Raw genomic sequence first — 22800 nt, 5'->3', positions numbered from 1 at the left:
GTTGGGATCATATTATCTTCACTGTATTCTACAAAGTTCCATGACAAGCCAGATTGACTCATTTACCAGTGAGCTGTCAACATCTTGAGCTATTTTTACTGGTAAAAACTTGTTGGAGTGGAAGACATTCTGTTAAGCTCTGTTGCCTCAGATAATCTCTTGCTGTTTGAAACTATTGAAGGTCCAAACACAGGTTTACTAGAGGTTACGTCAGTTTCCAAGTCACACAGTTTCTCAGATCCTCCTACTGCGGGAACGGAAAACTCCTCAGGACACATGTCTGAGACCTCACTGTCCACCTGTCTTGAGAGTACTTGGGACAGAATCCAGCAGTGAGAAGGAATGGCTTAGCTGTTATTATCAGTTCCTACCAGGTGCTTTCCAATCCCTCACATTTGCTGTAATTAGTGGATCTGGCTGTCAAAAATCTCATGCCTTATGCTGACCCATGTGTGGCCAAGTACAAATCGTCACACTATTGTTCTTTCCATGGCTCGGTGCTGCCAACTTTTGGCCCTGGGCTCAACAATGGATTGGACATCATTCTGGGGCTTTCTGTGTGAAAGCATTCATGTCGTGCTGAAGCCCTTTGGCCTGGACCACCACATAACACTATGTGTCCTGTAAATACTGTAGATACATGCTATACCTTGAAACAACAGTAAAATGTGATTTCATTTTATGATACTTGTTTTTGTTTGTTTGTTTTGTAAGGGTAACTCACAAGCTCAAGATTCCTGCATAAGCAAAACACCTTTTTGTTTTGGGGGGTGGACTGGCTGACACCTGGCAGGAAGGATACTTGGCATGCTGGGTAACCTCCTATTAAATACCGCCTGGGCACATACATGCACACACACATTTTCAATCCTCCTGGGCAGGAGTGGTTCTTTCCTAATTGAGAACCACTATATAATGTACATGGTGGCTTGTCACTTTCTGGAGGCAAAGGTTGCAGTGGGGGAGCCCCTCAGAGCCATTAAGATCACCACAGCAGCCCCAATAATTGCCACACTCTATTCATGGTCTCTTCTATCGTCCACTTTGGTAGCTCCCAAAACATTCTCACGTGAAAGTTGGTGGTTGGAGCTCTTCCTCACAGTATGCAAAGAAGGATATATATGAAAAATTGAACAAGAAAAGCTTAGGTTCGGGCAGAAATAACCCCTCAGCAGTGTGACCTTGAGTGTGACCAGGGATAGGCCATGTCCTTGAACCACTGATAGGCCTTCCCTTTGATAACATGGCCAAGCAAAAGCTCCATAAAAACAATAGGCGGTGATGCATCTCTGCTTCACCTGACTTCACAGCTCTCATGGGCCTTTGCACTACCCTACCACATCAACTTCTCATTGGATCCAGGCCCAGCCTCTTTGCAAGTCCCAGATGTCACTGACCGGTCTGCCTTGCTAACTCTTCTTCCATGCAACCTTAGTGAAATTACACAACGGTTACGGAGCCCAGAAAACCCCATCCTTCAGGAAAACTCTCATTCCAGTGTCCCACCGTCTCTGAGTCTGATGGCCTCCCTGTGTACCCCTCAGTTCTTGCCTGTGCCTCTACTGCCATAGCCATGTCTCCCTGGTATGTGCGAATGTCGGGCACAACGTCCTGCAGCAGCCTAGAAACTCACAAGATGAGGAGTAGCATTCATTCATCTTCCTGCTATTCTTAAAACAGGAGTCTGCCCGGAGTAGTTTTCAATGTTCGCTGAATCAATGAATGAGGGAATGGATTGATGGGTGACTATGATTTCATATTGAAAGAGTAAATAGAATGTTGAATTTGAAATCAAGAGCTAGATTTGATTTAAAGATCAGTCACTTGAGAAACAAAGTTTTCTGACCCAGAGCTGACAAGCCTAAGACTGTACTTGATTGTCCTGAGCAACACATCTATAATGAATGAATGGATGGACGGATGACTATCAGGGACCTTTACTCCAGAGATAATGAGAACCAAAGCTGTAAGGCCAAGTTTATTCTATTGGTGATATTATTGCATAGATCATTCTTTAGAATCTCAGCTCAAAGCCACTTTCCTATCATTGTGAAATAAAGACTGTTCTAGTAAAAGAATAGGTGCCATTGTAAGTTTTGCTCATTCCCAAAGACAATTTTGAGCAACTCATTTTTTTAATCCATTTTAAAATATAGCCTCCAGGTCATCATACTGGAAAAAAAAATCTTTGCAATGATTCTAAAGGGCACATTTATCAGCATAGGTGACCAGAACTACAACTGCTCAAGCAGTGAAATGAATGAATGAGCAGACATTCCTAATCCTTAAGTCAGGTTGAACTAAGGAATTCCTCTTTTGTTGAAAACTCAATGTCCTAGCCATTTTTTTTTTTTTTTTTACAGAGCACAGATAGAAAATGGAAACAAACACCTTGCTGGGAATGTTTCCTTGCTTACACTGACCTTGACTACAGCAATAATACATTGCTTAACAGTCAAAGTGCACTAGGTCATCTCCGTCAATGACGCCAGTGAGCCAGCAGTTCCCAAGGAAGCAAAACAAGCAAACACATCCATGCCTGAGCGAGTCAGATGAGCCTGGTAGAGCTGTAAGATCCCTTCCCAGTAGGGCAGAGAAAGTTCTCTGTGACCCTCTGCTTCACCCCCATCTCATCAGGCACATGACTGTCCCACTGATGTTTCCTTTCGGCAGCCACCACATGTCCTGTCTGCACAGCGTTTCAACCTCTCCTTTTCATAGCCATTGCAAGTGGGATCAGTCCTGCTTCCAAAGGAGGGTATGGAAACGGGCCCTGGTGGGACTGTAAAGGACGGTGCGCGTGGTGGTATTCCTCTCCCCAGGAGGAATTTATGCAAACTCCCGTGTTAACTTCATGCATAAAACCAAGGAAGGCTAGTCTGCAATTTATGTGTTCATTTGTAGTATTGAAGAGAAACCCAATGCACAGTACAATCAATAATGGCTGCATTCAAAGGGGCTGCAGCCTGCTTGGTAGCTAAATTAATATGATTTGTAAGAAATAAAAGAGAGAAAACAGCATTGCCTATGTCTCGTTGGAAGTGTGCCATTGTGGTTTGTAGGAAGCTAGAAGATGTGAGAAGGTGCTGCAGAGATGCAGGGAGGCTGGGGGGCATGGACCATGAGGAGGTTCCTGGAAGAGAGGTGATTCCTAGCACTTTACAAACTTTCCCTGTGATAGCCCTGACCTGGGGAGGGATGTTGAGCCCCTCTCCATGCTAGGGAGGTCTTCTGCCTATCCAGGGCCTTTACGACTTAGTTTAATCCTGGCACTACTCTGTCTTTTGTGGTTTTTGGATCTCTTCTTGTGAGGCACCAACAATTCAGTCCCCCCCATGTGGTGAAATACAGATATCAAGCAATAGTGACACTTCAACAGACAGCTAAAGACCCTGTTGCATTTGGAGGAATTGGACAAACCCAAACAAAATGAATATTTTTTTCTTTTCTCACCCACCCTTTACCACCCCCCCTCCAACTGCAAAATAACTCTTGTTTTTCCAAAGTCATAAGAGGCAAAACAGGAAGCAAGAAGGCCTTGTGAAGCTTCTCCCACCGAGCGCTGTTTGGCCCAGGTGAGAGATCTTTCCTCCGCTCAGGTGATGACAGTGGGTCCCCTTCGGCCAGTTCTCTCATGGATCTGGGATATTTTCAGCGCGATGGCTATAAGAGGGCTCAGCACTGCCTGGAAAAGGGAGAAAAGAACACTGGTGATCATCTTGAATCAGCCGTGGGATGGGCTTTGAGATGACTTTGTCTCTTAAGCATGTGTATGCAAATTCTGGTTTGTAGTCAGCAGGTACCCATGGAGGGCAGGACAGTGCTGAGTGGGCAAGCCATGGAAGTAGGCCTAAGAGTATACTCTGTGATGCCCACCCAGCTGCACAGGAAAATTCCCCAAGGCAGAGAAGTGCACAAGCCTCATAAACACACAACTATGAATTAACAAAATGTAAAAACCTACAGCCTTCCTGTAATATAACATCCCCTTCCAAGTTCTATCCTCCCCAGGTTCTCCCCCACATAGAACTGGAAGATGAAACTCATCCTGATGGGGCAGAGAGATGACTTAGCAGTTCACTTACTTGCAAAGCCAAAGGACCCAGGTTCAATTCCCCAGGACCCATGTAAGCCAGATGCACAAGGTTCCGCATGGGTCTGGAGTTCATGTGCAGTGGCTGGAGGCCCTGGCCCAGCCCTTCTCTCTCTCTCTCCCTCTTTCTCTCTCTGCCTCAAATAAATCAAATCAATAAATAAAAATAAAATATAAAAAAATTCATCCTGAAATTGAGTCTAAATAACCCATGATTCTGATCTTTCAGAAAAGGCCTCCAAGATGCAAATGTTCCAGGAATAACTGATTCTTCTTCTTAATCTAGCACACTGTGTCTCCTGGGGTACTTCCGTGTTCCCAGAGAGCTGGACGTGGCTCAGACGCCTCAGGAATAGAGTTCAGCAAAGGCCAAGGACACAAAAAGGACTAAGAATCATTTCTTGCTCCTTAGCTGCTTCTCTAGTCACAGGGGAGAAGCACTGTTTCCCAAGGATGCAGCACACACTGCTGTCAGGGACTACAGATGATGTCTGGGTCTGGCACTGGTAAAACAGTGGGGAAGGCAGCTTGTCAGTCTTCTTCAATCCTGCTCCTTTCTCCAGGGTCTCATGTTGGAAGTTTGGGCCCAAGCTCATGATGTTGGGTGAAGGTGGGCCAAGAAGGGATGCGGACTAAGTGGGATGTCCTTAGGCTTGTTGGGGATGTGTCCTCAGAAGAGACTTCTTGGTTGGTGACAGAGCTTTTCCTTGCATCTGCTCCTGCATGGCACCATCCTCTGTTGGGCCCTCACCGGAGCCAACCAATGTGGCTTCTAGATACTCTCAGAGGCTTGCCTCATTCTGAGCATAAGAATTCAGCTAACATAAACAAGAATCCAATATGGAACCTGTGCCAGGACTATGGGAGATCCCTGAGGATCATTAATTCTTAGACCAGAAAGTATGTTCCTTGGCTGGGCTCAGCTTATAACTGGCTCCTGATACAAGTCAGAGAACTGATTTACTGGCTTCAAGTCTGAAGTTTGATTGTTCTTTAGCAATTTTAATGGTTGACATTGAAGTACTTACCAAGTACTAAAATGCTCTTCCAAATCCATGAATGAAACGAATTATATTATAATGGTATATAGCCATCATTATAGTGGGATTACAGCCATTTTCTGTTTGAGCAAACTGAGGCTCAGAGGCATTGTGTCAACTTGCTGAAAGTCACTTGACTTTCTACTGCTCTGAGTTTAACTGAAAGGGGACTGTGTCTTACTAGTCTAGATGGCTTGAATACAGAGGGGAGAAGTTTTCATTTTCTTAAAGCTTTAAAAAGAGTTCTCTTACTGCCTGTGCTGTAAAATAGTTCTCTGTTTTAGGTAAAAAATTTGAAAACTTTCTTTTTAAGAATTATAAGCTGTTGACTGGACAGATGGCTCAATGGTTAAGAGAACTGTGCAAGCCTGAGGCCCAGAGGCCGCCTGAGAGACCGTCCAAGTTCGGGGCACCACATAAGCCTCTGGGCGTGGCCATGCAGTCTGTGTTACCATCATGCTGTCGGGGAGCAGAGTCCCAAGAGCTCAAGTCAAAACAGCAAGCTCCGGGGTTTGTAAGAGACTCGGGTTAAATAAGAATGGGCAAAAGAGCAATGGAGAGACTCACCTGACATTCCACATGAGCCACCACTGACACACCCCCACCACAGGCACACAAGCAAATGAAGTGCCACACGGGCATGCACGCACACACACATACACACACACACTTGGAAAAAAGCAAAACAACCTGTAAACTGTGATAATCCCAAGGAAGTGTATACAGTTTGACCTACTTGAATCACATGTAAAAGACTGTTGCTTGTACTTAAGAAAACAGCCTCCTATTGCTCTCTCTCATCAGCAGAAATGCAGTCAGTACCTGTGGCCTGCATCCGAGGCTTTTGGTGTCAATGGCCTGTGGGAGGAGAGGGCTTCCCCTCCGTTCCTTTCAAAATGACTTTTATCGTGAATAAGCGCTGCATTTTATCAATGCTTTTTGTGTTCACTTTGCTTTTATTTTCTAACTTAATTGCCCTTGCAATAGTGATAGTATCCTTTATTACTTCACTCTCTACTACCTAGTTAATTTTTACACATGACCCCGTGTCATGAAGAGAATTCTATGTTGATGTTGCCTGGTGCAGAATCCATATATGCTCATTAAGATGGGTGTGTTAACTGTGCTGTTTAAATATTATGCCTTCTTGTTAATTGTCACTTTTGCTTAGTCTAATAATAACTGAACTGCGTGTTAAGATATTCCAAGATTATTAAGGAACTCTCTATTTCCTTCCTATACTTTTGTCAGAATTTTGGCTTATAAATTTAAAATCACATTTCCTTTGGTGGGGATGGAATTAAGCCTTTTTCCATTTTCAAGAGTCTTTGTCTTTAGCAATGCTTTTTTTTTTTATATGCTCAAAGATAATGATTTATTATGAAAAACAGCCTATTAAAAACAGAGCTTACAGGGCTGGAGGGATAGCTTAGCAGTTAAGGCATTTGCCTGCAAAGCCAAAGGACCCAGGCTCAATTCTCCAGGTCTAACATAAGCCAGATGCACATGGTGGCACATGCGTCTGGAGTTCATTTGCAGTGGCTGGAGGCCCTGGAGTGCCCGTTCTCTCTCTCTCCCTCTTTCTCTGTCAAATAACAAAATAAAAATAAAATATTTTTACACAAGGGTCAGTGAAGTAGCAATGTTTTTGACCTTAAAGTATCTTGTCTGAAACAAATCAAGCTAGTTTTTTGTTATTATTTCTATATATCCCTTTCCATTTTTGAATTTTCAAATTCTGATTATGTGCTTGAGATGTATATTTTATATTAAACTTCTATTTGTTCTTTCCCGAAATTCAGAGTTTGTCTTCCCCATGAACACTGAGTTTATGATTAAAATAATGACCAATATATTTAAGTTTAAATCTTACATCTTAAATCATCTTATGTACGTTTTATTTGATGTACATGTTTGTTTTCCTTCATTTAGGTTCTTGTAGGAAGTGTTTCTATTTTTTTCTCTCTTTGGATGTTATAACATTTTCTTCTATTTTTTTAATATTTGCTTAGGAGTTACAGCATTAAACCTTAACCTATCAAAGTCTAGTATTTATCTAGACCTTATTTCCCTCCAACATATGTAATATATGTAATTAAATATTCTACCTTTTATATGATTTCTCTCAGTGTTTCCAGTTATTATGGTTGTACATTTTCATTGTCTATATTAATATGATACACATTCTCAGCACTACCACATACTATTAACAATGTCTGTTTAGCCAATGTTTATTTATACCAACATCTCCTTTTAATATTTGTTTATATTCTTTGCTGTACTTTATGCCAAATACACATAGAGAACAGTTTTCTCCTACCCAAGACTATCCTGAAAAATTTATTTTCATACAGGTTGGCTAGCATTCTGTTTCTCAGTTTCTGTTAGATAAATTTTTGTTTCACTCTCATTTTATGAGCTTTGCTAAATGAGGAATTCTACACTTTAAGTGATTTTATTTCACTCTTTTGGATGATTTTCAGTGGTGTTACTGAAAACTTAGTTGTCAAACTATTACTTCTTTGTCTTTGATGTTTCCATGATTTTTGTCTGAGGTATCTAGATGTGAATTTATCTTTATATCTCCTGCTTGGCCATTTACATCCAAGGGGATGATTTTTTTTATCTTAGGCACCATTTTTTCAGGTTTGGGCCTGTAACCCCATGGTCTTTTCCTGTGGACACCAGTTAAATTATGTTAGAAGGTCTTAGGAATCCCTTATCTCCCACCTTCTGTGATGTTTTCATTGTTTATCTCTCCAGCATCATTAGCTGTTTCTTCTGACACATTTGAGGTTCTCTATCATTCTTTTTATTGCTTTAAATTTCAGCTATCATTTTCAAGTTTTTAATTTAAATATCTGTTCTTTATAATTTTTAGTTATTTACTAACATCTCTATATCCAGTGTTTAAATTTCATGGGCACAGTGAAAATAATAATCTATGTTTATAATCTATAATGAGTACTTTATTATCTATATTGAATACTTTCCAAGGACCGTGAGTTTCTTTCAGATGTATATTGTGCCTGTTGATTCTGATACATTATATTTTGTTTCTCCAAGAGACTTGCAACCTTTTATTGGTTGATGGCCACCTTGTTTGAAAAACTACTTATAGCAAAACCCTCAGGCATAGGGTATTATTAGTTTCCTTCATCTCCTTCTGTGAGATTTCTGGGGGAGCTAGCTCATGGATTTGCTCATTAGACTGCACCCCACTTTTACTATAATGGCTCCCTTTGTATTTCCATGTGGAACAAGCACTGTTACGAGGAACTGCCTTTAGTGAGAACTTAACTCTGGCCTTTTGTCCTTCAACCACATGAAGCTGTCACAGGTCTGCTTCCAGGTTGTTTCTCTGTGGAACCCTCTCCTAGAAGAGCCAGGCTATAACAGAGAGGGCTGTCCCCATGTGATGCCTGCCACCAAGACCTCGTGTTGCCACCAGATCTCCCATTCTTCAGCACTCCTAGATAAGCAAATGTCCTGGACAGAATGGGCTCTGGTTCATTTCCCCAGGGCCACCTCCTTCTTGCTCCTGGTACTGTGTGATTAGGTCACTGGTGATGGATGCCCCACAAAAGATCTTTCAATTTATTTGCCTTTTCTTATTTTCAGATGGAGGGCTAGTTTGAATCACATGGTCTAAGGTTACTAGAAGCTTCAAATTCTTCTCAGGTTTTTTTTTAACCTATACTTTATATCACTGCCAATATTTTAAAATAAGTTTGTGTTAACATCCAAATATTTTGCTTTTTTCAAATCAAGGAAATCTAACAACCTTGATTCTGTATGTTAACCAGTCAATGGCCAGAGAGAGCTGAGTATCCCTCAAATTCCCATTACAGTCCAGTGTCTTAGGCTCACTCCATCAAAACTATCATCTGTCCTAATGGGTGTCTGAATTTGCCCCCACTGAGCAAGCAATAATGGAGCAGGAGCAGTGAAATGATCAGTGTGAATGAGCCTAGCTTTTACTCAGCTAAATACATATACAAATACCTAGACTATTCCAATTAATTTGTCTCTTTTTCGGACAGAGATTCCCATGATGATGCCCTAGGAGACCACAAGGGAGGGCTGGCAGGTTGCACATGGAACCCAGAAAACTTCCAGGAAGAAAGGAAGTGAGATTCTCAAATCCCTGCTTGCCTGGGACACAAACCCTCAGCATGGACTGATCTGACAGTGACTCAGGCACAGGACTGTGATCCAAGACCCGCTTCAGTGCAAGCCAGCCCTCCCCCGAGGGCACACTGCGACCAGGTCTGCAAAGCCACTGGGCTGGGAGAGGGAAGTGCAGAGCCCTGTGCGCAGGAACAGCTAGCTCGTGAGGAGTGAAGCCTAGAGACAGAGCAGGCTCTTTCCCCTCCCACCTGGGGAACTGCAGGGCCTAGGCAGGGAACTTTACTGGCCGGGTAGTGGAAGCCCAGAACTGACATTTCCATTTAGGTCAATCCATGGCACGACCACCCCAGGTTGATGATACCGCTTCTCGGAGAAGAGTTAACGCTCTGTTTGCACAACTGTCCCCTCACAGTCTGCTTGATATTATAGAGCACTGTGGTGTGCTCCAGCTTCCAGAAGTGACAGCCTGCTGGAAGGGTTCGAAGACAAAAGGGCCTCAGACCTGACCTCCCTCTAGTCTGGAATCGCAGGGTGTGATGAGAACACTCTTAAAGATGGGCTTGATTTCCTTAATTATATGCCAGACTGAAGATGGACACCCTGGGCACTCCAGGTTATTTTTCCAAGGTGAATGAGTGTCACCATATATTTATTTCCATGGCATGTGGCATAATACCCTAGTTAAGACCCTGGGTGCTGAGGCCAGATTCCAATTTCAAATACCAGCTGGGCTTCCTTAAAGCTCATTAAAACAGTAGCCCATTTAAAGCCTCAAGGTCAAAGATATATCATATGTAAAACACGGCTGGATGGCGTAGGTACCCGTGGCATTGGATTTGGTGAGAAGTTTAAAATAGGCTTGCAGGATATTGCGAGCCCTCTACCTCATCCATAACCAGGCAAGCACATGGAACACCCATTGCTCATGGACACTTACTGCTTTTGTTGTTGTACCAAAGCAGGTGGAAGTCAGAGACTCCTTCTTCTACTTTCAACATGCTGGCCTTGGGGAGACAGTCAACCTCTTTGCCCATGAAAAGAAGTACACTGATCTGTTCTGATAGAACTTACAAATGGAAGGAGTTGGGAATACTAGAGTATTCTCAGTCTTTTGGATGAAAGCCACTTCAATCCAGAGCAACAACCCCTAAGTTATTTGATTTCTATTCCTGTGCCCTGGTCTAACCAGCCAGAGGGAATATGATCAGATTGCAGTGGTAATAGACATCACAGCACATGGGACACATTTCTTAAGGGCGTAACTGTTTCCTAAAGCCAAAGCAAGGAAGGCCACACTGAGCAGAGCTCTGGATAGCAGGATGAAGAAGTAGGGAAAGGAGGGCTTCTGCCGTGAGAGCCACCTGAGCCTCAGGAAGGAGGTGGTGCAGTCCAGCCCTCCTCCATGCCAGGGCCTTTACAAGGGATAGAGCGCTCCACAGAGAAGGTCTGCCCTGCAGTACGAAGCCATTTTTGGAACCCGCTGATGGTCACTGGATTATTTTATGGGTACACTTGCTCACAGGAACATGTTTTTGTTCATGTTGTTTGCCCTCAGCTGACATGGAAACCTGATGTGTTGTAGATAACTTCCCCTTTGCTCATAACTGAAGTTGTGCAAGACTGTCTGACAACAAATTTAGCAAGACTTCCATTTCCTGAAGAAATAAAAGTTTCTTTACTTCATCTGGGCTTTATTTGAATCTCTCAGCTCAGCTCAGATGATCATGTGAAGAAAATAATCACAGTTGCTGAGGGTTGCTAAACTGATACTGAGGTGGAGTTTCCATGGAGATGCAAAGTGAAACTGATTTTCTTCTTTTCCTTTTTGTTAATTGACTGAAAAGCAGGAATAGGTCCTCAAGGGTTTTTCTGGGTTATTTTCTACACTCTTGGTAACTTTCCAGGTGTGGGAGATAAAAATAAGGTCTTGATACCCCCCCATAACTGCATGCTAGTTGGTTTGGCATTGGAAAATTTATCTCTTAAGTAGGTACAGAAACAAAAATCCCAAAGGTCATCTTCAGGAGAGCCTTCAGACTGAAATGTGTACAGAGGTCATATACAGGGGAGCCCTCAGACTGAAATGTGCACACAGGTCATCTACAGGGGAGCCCCAGACTGAAATGTGCACACAGGTCATCTACAGGGGAGCCCTCAGACTGAAATGTGCACACAGGTCATCTACAGGGGAGCCCCAGACTGAAATGTGCACACAGGTCATCTACAGGGGAGCCCTCAGACTGAAATGTGCACACAGGTCATCTACAGGGGAGCCCCAGACTGAAATGTGCACACAGGTCATCTATAGGAGGCTTTCTAAACTTTAATGTGCACAAGCATACATTGATGTCAAACTTTATCCTGGAGTATGAGATGGTTTCTGTTTCTTTATTCCCCAGTTTCTAATGCTTTGTTACACCAGCTCCAGTGCACTGATACAGTTAGTTAAGCCCATTTACTAATGGACCTTTACAGAAAAAGCTTGCTGACCCTGCTCCAAGGGAGTGATTTTTGTGTTCAGCACTCTAAAGCCAACAAGTGTGTCTGATGACCAGCAACAGAGATGAAAAACTCTTCAGTGAACTGAAACAGCCTACTAACACATTGTCTTGGATAAAACAGGATTATTGAATGCTCCACTATGAACATCTTTGCTACAAGCCAGGAAGACAGTGAATTTGCTCCACATGCTCTATGGTTGTTAGGGTCTAAGGACCAGGAGGAGTGGGATCCAGGTCAAGAATCTCAAGTTCATTTGAACCTTCTTCCACAGTACGATCTATGTAGAATGCCACGTACAGGGCCCTGCAGTTGTCTGAGACCCCGATTGCTAGAAGCACTCAGTTTAGAGGGAAGCCTCACATAGATCCAGATAGATGTCAGTGGGAGGTTAACTCTAAGACAGGCTAATTCTACTTAAAATAGCCTGAGAGGGTTGGAGAGAAGGCTTAGTGTTTAAAGTGTTTGCCTGTGAAGCTTAAGGACCCAGGTTCAATTCCACAGGACCCATGTAAGCCAGATGCCCAAGGCTGCACATGCATCTGAAGTTTATTGGCAGTGGCTGGAGGTCTTGGTGTGCTAATTCTTTCTCTCTCTCTCCTCTCTCTCTGCCTCTGCCTCTTTTTCTCACTCTCAAATAAATAAAAATAAAATATCTTTTAAAATACTCAAGAGTCTGTTAGCCTTAGCAGAAACTGGTCTATATTATTATTAATAAAAGTAAGACCAGAAAAAATAATGAAAAATAACATTTAGTTAGCCTTTTTTTCCACTAGGGAAAAGGTACTGAGCAAAGTTTACATGCATAATCTGTCAATCATTCTTATTAAAATCCTATAACCAAAAAGGTATTTTTTAAATCCCATTTGATTGACAGAGTAACTAAAGTTTAAACAAATTCAGTTGCCTTGTTTCACAGAACTGGAAAATGGTAGAAATAGGACAGAAAACCAAAGATTTCTAATTGTGAGGCTCTGGTCCAGAGACCATCAGTTCAGCACTGCTAGTACACAAAAACAAAAGCAACCCACAAAATCTTATTGGAGTATCCCCCTAGATTTAACCCACCTGAAGAGTTGATTGGTTTAATCATTTCCTCTATATGTTCACATGTGGTTATTCTGTGGAAGTTATTCCCAGGAAGTGGTAAATGGTTCACATTTGAGGAGCGCCCCAAGGCCAGGAACAAGGCAATTATGATCCATCTGTGTGTCCCTGGAGTATGCGGAAGTTATTAAAACTTGCTAGTCCTGAACATGTTTCCCCAGACTGGCCTAGCTTCACCCACAGGAAGCATGAGGAAAGCTTTTGCCCAAGCTACCGCCTTGTCTCTGAGCCTCCTCGCTGTCTTGGGTCCTCCCCATGTGATCTGGTGGGGCATGGCGTGTTCTTTCCTGTTCAAAGTTGTGTCTCTTCCTCTTGGGAACTGTAACACATTATTCTTTTTTAACAAATATTTTTTATATTTTATTTATTTATTTATTTGAAAGAGAGAGAATGGGTGTGCCAGGGCCTACAGCCACTGCAAACAAACTCCAGACACATATGTCCCCTTGTGCATCTGTCTTACGTGGGGTCCTGGCGAATTGAACCGGGGTTCTTTGGCTTTGCAGGCATACACCTTAATGGCTAAGCCATCTTCCCTAGTCCCACAAATTATTCTGTAAGTGGCAATTTTCTCCTCCTATCTGTTGTCCTCTTCATCACCAAGTAAAAATGAAGCCTTCATTGTGTACACATGTGTGTGTGTACATGTGTGTGCACGCCCAGGCAGTATGCCTATGGAGGCCAGAGGCCAGCCTCGGGTATCATCTTCATAAACATTGCTTACCTTTTTTGAGACAGGATCTCTCATTGGCCTGGAGATTGCCACTTAGGCTAGCCTGGCTGGCCAGTGAGCCTCGGGGATCCACCAGTTTCTGCTTCCCCACGGTTGGGTTTACAAGCATGTGGCATTGTACCCAGCTTTTTCACATGGATTCTAGGGGTCAGACTTAAGTCCTTGTGCTTATAGATCAAACACTTTACCAACTGAGCATCTCCTCCAGCTCTGAAGCCTAGAATATTTTTATTAACTCAGTTTTTTTTTATTTATTTGTTTGAGAGCGACAGACACAGAGAGAAAGACAGATAGAGGTGGAGAGAGAGAATGGACGCACCAGGGCTTCCAGCCACTGCTAACGAACTCCAGACACGTGCGCCCCCTTGTGCATCTGGCTAACGTGGGACCTGGGGAACCAAGCCTTGAACCGGGGTCCTTAGGCTTCACAGGCAAGCGCTTAACCGCTAAGCCATCTCTCCAGCCCTTAACTCAGTTTTTAATTATGAATATACTTAGTGTGGATACATCATGTGTTGGTATCATCCTTTCCCTCATCCCTGCCCCCATTCTTCTGGGGATCCTCCTCAGTGAGATTGTTGGTATTCCTCATGGAGTTCCGGGTTATGCACTATGAGAGCAGTCAGATTTTTTTTGGGGGGGGGGGCAATGCCTCTGGGTATGATGTCCCTACCTGTGGCTCTTATAATTTTTCCTCCCTGGCTTCTGCAAAATTCCCTGAGACATGGCTGTGTGTGAGAAACCTACATTTTAAGCCACTCTCATTGCGGCATCTACCTTCAATCCCCAAGCCAAAATAAAGTATGGTGTCCACAGGCCCCAGAACACCAAACAGTGCCTCACATTCAATTTCCATTGGCAGACACGTGTACCAGAATTTCATAAACTTTTAGCTGCTTGCCCTCCTGCCCAAGGCCCAAGCATTCTGCCTGTGGAGTTGGTCATACTCCTAGCATTTCTGGAAGGTAGAATTCCATTACCTGCATCTTGTATGGCAGTTCTCAAAGTGGCATTATGACATCACAGATAAGACCAGCCAAGAGTTCAAAGGAGACCCAAAACAGTCATGCCCCCTTGTGACAGGCAGAGTCTCTGTCATTATGCCAGTGAGGCATGACGGGGGCAGGAGCCCGGGCAGTGCCTCCTCCGGATGCCGGCATTCCCAGGGCATTCACTTGCTAAGATACACTCTTGTTTATGAGCAAAGCAAACGGTTTGTTTTCCCATCACATAAAGGAGCCACTTCAAAGCAAGTCTGCATCACCAGCAGCCACGAGACTTGACTGGCTTTCTGTGAAAGAGCAGAGAAGCTCGGTGGTACTGTGTATCTGGACTAGAACAAAGAGGATGCTGGCAAGGCCAGACTGTGCTGGGCACAGGTCATCAAACCCATTCATCTGGCAAAGGGAGTTGTGACCAGTGACCTTCTGTCCTGTGTGACCAATGAAGATTCATTCATGCTCCCTTTTTAGGCTGACTAAACAAGATCCAATGAGACCCAGTGGTTTGTGGACATGAACAGCACTGGTTAACCAGTAGCTGGTGACACGTACGTGTGTTACAGGCACAGCCAGACAGAGGTGCAAAACAAACCTTGGAAGGAGTTGTTTGTTTGGGTGTTTTTTTTTTTTTCGTAGTCTTTTTTTTTTTTTTTAAATGAGAGAGAGAATTGGCACACGAGGGTCTCCAGCCACTGAAATCACACTCCAGATGCGTGTGCCACCCAGTGCACATGTGCAACATTGCGTGCTTGTCACCTTGTGCATACAGCTTTCTTGAGGTCTGGAGAGTCAAACATGGATCCTTAGGTTTTGCAAACAAGCCTTAACTGATAAGCCATTTCTCCAGCCCAGGAGTTGTTATATTTATATTTATTTTAGAAAATAAGAAAAGCATTCAAGGAAAAAGAAAATTTTCATTAGATTTCCTGATGTTTTTTCTCTAAAGCTAGTTAGGTTTTGATTTTATTTGGAATTATGTGTGAGCAAGTAAGAAAGGAAAGTACAATTCTGTCAAGGTTTAGGGGTTTTGGGTTTTTTTTTTTTTTTTTTTTTTTTTTTTAGGTAGAATTTCTCTCTAGCCCAGGCTGACCTGGGACTCATTATGTAGTCTCAGGCTGGACTTGCACTCATAGTGATTCTACTACCTCTGCCTCCAGAGTGCTGGGATTAAAGGTGTGTGCCACCATGCACAGTGGAGACAGAGAGAGAGAGAGAATGTACATGCCAGAGCCTCTGCAAACTCCAGATGCATGTGCCGCCTTGTGCATCTAGGTACTGGGGAATTGAACTGTGGTTGTTAGGCAAACACCTTAACCACTGAGCCATCTCTCCAGCCCCATGGTTTAGGGTTTCTGAATCTCAATTTAACATCACCAAAAGTCAGGGTGAAAGCACAACATTTAGCTCTTCAGTGCTAGGTTTGTGGTCAAGACACACTCCCAAGATTTAGAGTGAGTCTCTTGTATACATGGCCATGGGGGCGGGGCATGAGATGGGTTCTGTCTGTGGGGTCAACATGAAAGGTTTGGGGGCTTAGTCATCCACTTTGCCACAAGTCTTACGAGGTGCACATTGTGGGTGTATGGGACCGTCACACATTAGTATCTTGAAGGAGGTTCTCATCTCAAAGGAATCTGAGGAAAAGGCCCAATATCCTCCAAGTTCAGGATAGATCTGGTCTGTGACTCCAGCCTTGGGAAACACCTGCCAAGTTCCCAGTCCAGGGGAGATTTTTGCATCATCAGATGATCAATCCCTCCAGGAACCTTCTCAACTCCAGAGAAACAAGGCACAGAAATGGCCATCTATGCCCCCAAAAGAGGGAAGTTAGTCCGTTTCCCCCCCCACACACACAGGAGGTATTTCACCTAAATGAATGAATACAGAAAACCCACACAACTTGCCTTCTTGCCCAAGTTTAACTCTGCCCAAGTGACTAGTTATTGAAAACACAGCAGCACTTAGTTCCTTTTCACACCACTAGATGGCAATCTAACCCACCTGACTACAATTTGCTTTTTATTTCTTCTCTTTAAAAAAATATTTTTATTTATTTATATGCAAGCAGAGAGAGGGAGCGATCAAGAGAAGAGAGACAGATAGAGAGAATGGGTGCACCAAGGCCTCTAGCCACTGCAAACAAACTCCAGATGCACGTGCCATGTTGTGAATCTGGCTTTACGTGGGTACTGGAGAATTAAACCTGGGCTAACTGGTTTTGCGAGTAGGCACCTTTAATGGCTAAGCCATCTCCCAGTCCTATTTTTTCTTTTTTTTTATGAAAAATAATTTCACACAGACGCACACACACACACACGCTTGCACGCATTTATAGAACAAGGTTGGAAAAATACATTGAGTCATTATCTTGCCCAATTCTTTCCACCACTGGCCATATTTTAAAAATATTATTCACAAGAGACTTCTAGAAAAGCACAGACCAGCTATTCTGACTGGGTCAGCAGGAGACTTCACAAGGGAGAAGCAGCCCTGACGGTCAGTGTGAATCCCTTCTAGTTCAGCTGACAGTCAGTGTGAATCCATTCTAGTTCAGCTGATGGAGTATATTTCCTCCAATCACACAGAGTCATTAGTTACAGAGAACAGCTGGTCTTCTTTCTCAGTCTCATATTATTTTTAAAATTCTGAAGACATCTGGGTCATGCTTCTCTTTCAAGCCAATGAGCTGGCTCCTTAACTTGGCCATAGAGTTTGCAGCCCAACCCTGGCACCAAATGTTTATTTTCTAAATTGTCTGCATCACTCTCCCCGCCCTTCTGGTCCATGCTGTGGTGATACAGAACCAATTCTAAGAGAAAAAGGACAAGATGTGTTTCTTTAAACAATATATGGCTATCAAGATATTCCTATGCAGGTTTTCTTTTGAAATAAAAAAAATTGGCTGGAGGGATGGCTTAGTGGTTAAGGTACTTGTCTGCAAAGCCAAAGGACTCAGGTTCAATTCCCCAGAACCCATGTATGCCAGATGCACAAGGTGGTGTACATGTCTGAAGTTTGTTTACAGTGGCTTCTCTATCTGCCTCTCTCTCTGTCCCTCTCTTTCTCTCTGTCTCAAATAAATAAAGAAAGAAAGAAAGAAAGAAAGAAAGAAAGAAAGAAAGAAAGAAAGAAAGAAAGAGGTTTTTTTTTAAATGGCATTTTGCTATATGTTTACCTAGAATGAGTCTAAAATGAAGCTTTCTCACACTCGTTGTTTTATAGATAGATAGATTGATTGACTTCAGCCTATCTATTGATCTAGATACACACATGCATTTTATATACTTTCCCCCTTATCATGAAAATGAGTTGGCTAAGTCTAGAACCATTAGAACTTCCTGAGTGACAAGTTGTATTAATCATATCCCAACCATCCCTAGCATACTAATAAGGTGGGTGACTACATGGATTCAGTTTGTGACTGGCTGCCAAAGAAACACCCAAGAGGGTAGAGAGTTGGAGCTTCAGTGACCCCTTGACATCCATGGAGGGGACAGCAACTAAAGGCTAAGTTCAACAACCAAGCACAGTGATTTCATCAATCATACTTAAGTAATGAAGCTTCCTAAAACAGCCCCTAAACAGGGCTCGGAGGACTTCCAGGCTGGTGAACACAGAGGCTGGGAAGAGAGGAGAACCGCACGGGGCATTGGAGCACCTCGTGCCTCCCCATATCTGGCCCCAGGCATCTCTTCCATTTGGCTGTCCCTGGTTGTGCATTCTGTAAAAAGCCAGTAACAATTAAATAGAGCCCTTTCTTGCATTATGAACGTGTCATGTGAAGCTCTGAACTTGCAGTTGGCCTGAAAGAAATGTGAGTAACCTGAACTCTTCTCTGTAGCTGGCATCTGAAACAGAGGCAATCTTGAGGGACCTAGCCCTTGGCCTGTGGGGTCTAAGCTAACTCTAAATAATATCAGAACTAAAATGAGCTGGATTGAATTGAATTGTTGAACAGCCAGTTGATGTCAGAGACTCATAGGGTTGGGTGTGGGAAGAGAAACTTTAATAACATTGAATTGAGGCTCCAGATGAAAAGTCGGGCTGAGACACAGGTAAGAAAATTTCCTCTTCTCTTTGGACCTTAATCATTAACATGACCACGAGGGTTCTGTTGTAAAAGACTTTCAATCCAGAAATGGCCTGTTCTGTGGCTTAGAATAGCTCAGCATTACAGTTACTTTCTCATTGCTGGGACAAAGCACCTGGCCAAAAGCAGCTGATGGGAGGAAAGTTTCTATTTTGACTTATGGTCTCAAGGGGAAGCTTCATGGTGGCAGGGGAAAATGTGGCATGGGCAGAAGCTTGGCATCACCTCTGCCACAACACGTGGAAAACAGCAGCAGGAGAGTGAGCTGAACTTTGGCAAGGGGTAGCTGGCTATAACACACCTAAACCTACCCCCAGAAAGACATCACCTCCAACAAGGCACCACCTCCTCAATTGCCACCACCTGGGGACCAAGCATTCAGGGCACATGAGTTTATGGGAGACATATGATTCAAACCACCACACTCCCTGCATCAGTGTCCTCTCCTGTAAAACAGGATGGTAATCCTGCCTTGGCAGTGTAGGAATGATGAGTAGCATAGTAGATATGAATGGGAAGTGTCAAGAATGCAGCCTGGTACACTGTAAGTCCTTTAAAATGGCGACTTACTCTATTCAGCCCCTCCAAGATAGGAGGATCCTGGCTTACTACTGAGGTTCATTCAGTGTATGGAATATTTCAGCTTCTCATATGACATAATCAGTCCGATATCTTCCAAAGTAATTAGTGCTCATCAGTTCACTGATTTGGCAAAGTTTTATTGGATATTGACAATATGCAGGTGCTATTCTGGGCACTGGGGATACAATGAATAACACTGACAAAATCTTAGCCTCCTAATCTCCTGGCTGGAGAATTACAATATTATAATAAAATATAATATATTTTACATTTAAAATAAATATGATGAGGACAAATGTCACAGAGACAAATGAAAGAGGGCAAAGGAGACAGGAAAGCTAAGTGTATTTTTATAGTGGCCAGGGAAGCTCTGAGGAGAGATTGGATAAGTGATACAAACATCAGAAGGAAAACCATTCCAGGAAGCAGGGGCAGCTATTGTAAATGCTCTGAGATGAGGTAGGCTCAGGGTTCACAGTGTGGCCATAGGACAATGAGCAGAGTGGAGAAACAGGTAAGGAGTGAGGTGAGGAGAAAGGGTCATTCAAGGCCATGGTAAGGGCTCTGCTCTTTTCTACATAAGATGGTCAAGTAAAGAGTCCCTTAGAGCAATGAGGAGCTGTCATGTGTGTAGAAGGCATCACTATGGTTGCAGTGGTGAGGATAGGGTGGGGCAGGGAATGGAAACTGTGACAGGCAAGAGACAGCTTGAGTCTATTACAGTGATCCAGAGGAGAGAAGTGACCCAGCCGTGGGAGAAAATGATGAAGGCAATGAAAGGGAGTCAAACCCAGACGTGTGTTGAGGTCACATGGTGGGATTTACTGCTGAATTGGAAGGGAACATGAGAGGAGTTTGTCAAGAATAAGGACTAGGGTTACTTGGAAGGAGCAATGTGAAGAGTGCATTGCCATTTGCTGAGATGGAGAAGACACTGAATGAAGCAGGATGCTAGTGGTGTGTGGTCAGAGGGCACACAGAAGGCTTCCTGTGTTGCCTTTAAGACAAACAAGTGGAGTAAAGTGGGCAATGGAGATGAAAGTCTAGAGGACAGAGAGAGAGAGGTGAGAAGGTGCCAGAAAAAGGTGCCTTCTCCGGTTTTAAAGACAGCCCCCTTCTCTCTTTGCCTCCTTCTCTCTGTGTCTCCTCAAAAATAAATAAAAATTAAAGGGCTAGAGATACGGCTTAGCAGTCAAGGCGCTTGCCTGCAAAGCCTAAGAATGCATGTTCAAACGTCCAGGTCCAACGCAGCCAGACGCTGTGATGCAAGCATGCAATGTCGCACATGCACACAAGGGGGCAGATGCACCTGGATTTTGTTCACAACAGCTGAAAGGCCCTAGAACGTTTTCTCTCTCTCTCTCTCTCTCCCCCTCCCTCCTTTCTTTCTGTCTCTCAATAAATAAATAAATAGACAGCTCTGCTTCCTCGACTTCACAGTTCATGTCAGTCTTTGTTGTGCTGCACCACCTCACCTGACAGCTTCGGAGCTCTAAGCGCAGAAACCTCCTGGGCTATAGCTCCATGGAAAGGCGCCCAAGTAGAGTGAAGGAAGCCCAGGGTTTGGTATCCATCACAAGAGAAGGGAGGGAGGGGCAGAATCTCTGGTTCTTCTCAAAAGTTGAGGTTTACCAGGCTTCCCAGGTGATCAGAATGCAATTAACGTTTCAGGCATCCTAGTCTAATAAGAATCATCTGGACAAGGCTCTTAAAACAATTCAAGCTGCATCTGGGCTGGGCCTGCCGTGAGTATTTCTACTAATCGCTCCAAGTGGTTCTTAGAAGCAGTCTGGGCTGAGCCCCTCTGATACAACCTTTTCATGCTTGGTATGTTCCTTGCTTCTCAGAAATCCTTCCCTAAAGATAAAGATAGATAGATAGATAGATAGATGGATGGATGGATGGATGGATGGATGGATGGATGGATGGATAGATGGATAGATGGATAGATGGATAGATGGATAGATGGATAGATTTTTTTTCTACAATAGGATTAAAGTATGTATGAAGCAACCATATAGTGTGGTTTACTGGGGACTATCTCAACTTAAGTATTTGTTTCAATTAGTTTCAAGTTGCCCACACAGAGCAACTTGTGGAGGAAAGGGTTTATTTTGGCTTACAAACTCAAAGGGAAGCTCCATGATGGTAGGAGAAAACGTGACATGAGCAGAGGCTGGACATCACCTCCAGACCAACACCAGGTGGACAACAGCAACAAGAGAGTGTGCCAAAAACCGGCAAGAGGAAGCTGGCTACAACACCTAGAAGTTCACCCCCAATAACATGCCTCCTTAAAGAGGCTCTATTTCCTAAATTGCCACCAGCTGGGGATGTAGCATTCAGAACACATAAATTTTGGGGGGACACCTGAATCAAACCACCATGGTACTATAGTACTAATCTTCGCTCTCAAAAATGTCTTGCTTGAGCTGGAGAGATGACCTAGCAGTTAAGGTGTTTGCCTGTGAAGCCTAAGGATCCAGGTTTAATTCCTTAGTACCCATGTAAGCCAGATGTACAAGGGGACACAGGCATCTGGACTTCATTTGCTGTGGCTGGTGACCCTGGCATGCTCATTCTCTCTATCTGCCCCCTCATTCAAATAAATAAAGAAAAAAACATTAAAAGTCTTGCTTATTAAACTGATGAGAACAGATACTACACTTGATATTAGTGAAAAGGCTGAGATTGAGTAAAGGAAATGTGGTAGGAGGGCTAATCAAAATCTAAGAGGGTATGAATAAGTCACATGGAAACCTACTTTATTGGACAATGGCACAATAGGAACCCATAGATTGTTACTAGAAACTTTTCAGTGCCAGGGATGGGATACCTTCCACTGAGTTTTTGGCCAGGGAGGTTCCTGATGTCCCCAAAACATTACAGGCCATTGCCAAGGCTCTTGGTTTCCCACAAGGAATAGATGGTAAGAGCCTATTGCTGAAGACTTCACATACTTGGGCTGCAAGGTCATTGAGAAATCCTACTGGAGCTGAGCTGAAAACCTCCTCTGTGTAGACCAGCTGACAGAAAGCTGGAAAAAGCTATGCTGCATGCAATTCCATGGGAGAGAAAAATCACCAGTGGAGATAAGCAACAGTGGACACTGCAAGGCTTAAATTTGGCCAGCTAGGCCAAATGAGCCATTAGGTGCAATAGTGGCATATCTGTTACAGGGGAAACCAACTGCTCTCTAATTGGACTGGAGGCCCGTTCCACAGGAGGGAAATATATGCTTGATACTGAAAACCTATGATGGGGGCAGTCATGAGTCCTAGCAGTATAATGTCTGCTGGTGTTTGGCTAAATATGTATACTATGCTCATCAAACTATCCAGTAAGCACTTCTCTTAATATTTATACTCATGTATTAATGCTACTCTCTCTTGTGGTTAGAGAAGCTTCTCTTTTCAGATGGTGGTGGTCTTGGGATGACTCTGAAGGCACCATAGAGCTGAGAAGTGACAGGAGTGCTCAGCACTGAAATATTTCACACCTTCCAAGGCTCAGGATCCATTGTG

At 43.5% G+C, this 22800-nt stretch overlaps 1 protein-coding gene across 1 annotated transcript in view; it reads right to left on the bottom strand.

The window, feature by feature from the left end:
• Positions 1–1965: 1965 nt before the first annotated feature.
• Positions 1966–22800, bottom strand: part of Pgm5 (phosphoglucomutase 5) — a 174103-nt gene continuing 153268 nt past the window's right edge. The window contains exon 11 of the mRNA XM_004653149.2: positions 1966–3685. Within this exon, the coding sequence (XP_004653206.1) occupies positions 3596–3685 (90 nt within the window). The 3' untranslated portion in view covers positions 1966–3595. The remainder of the gene's footprint in view (positions 3686–22800) is intronic.

The sequence above is a fragment of the Jaculus jaculus genome, chromosome 1 (genome assembly GCF_020740685.1).
Source record: "Jaculus jaculus isolate mJacJac1 chromosome 1, mJacJac1.mat.Y.cur, whole genome shotgun sequence".
Lineage (NCBI taxonomy): Eukaryota > Metazoa > Chordata > Mammalia > Rodentia > Dipodidae > Jaculus > Jaculus jaculus.
The sequence above is the reverse complement of the archived record's forward strand: the minus strand, read 5'-3'. Positions and strand labels throughout refer to the sequence as shown.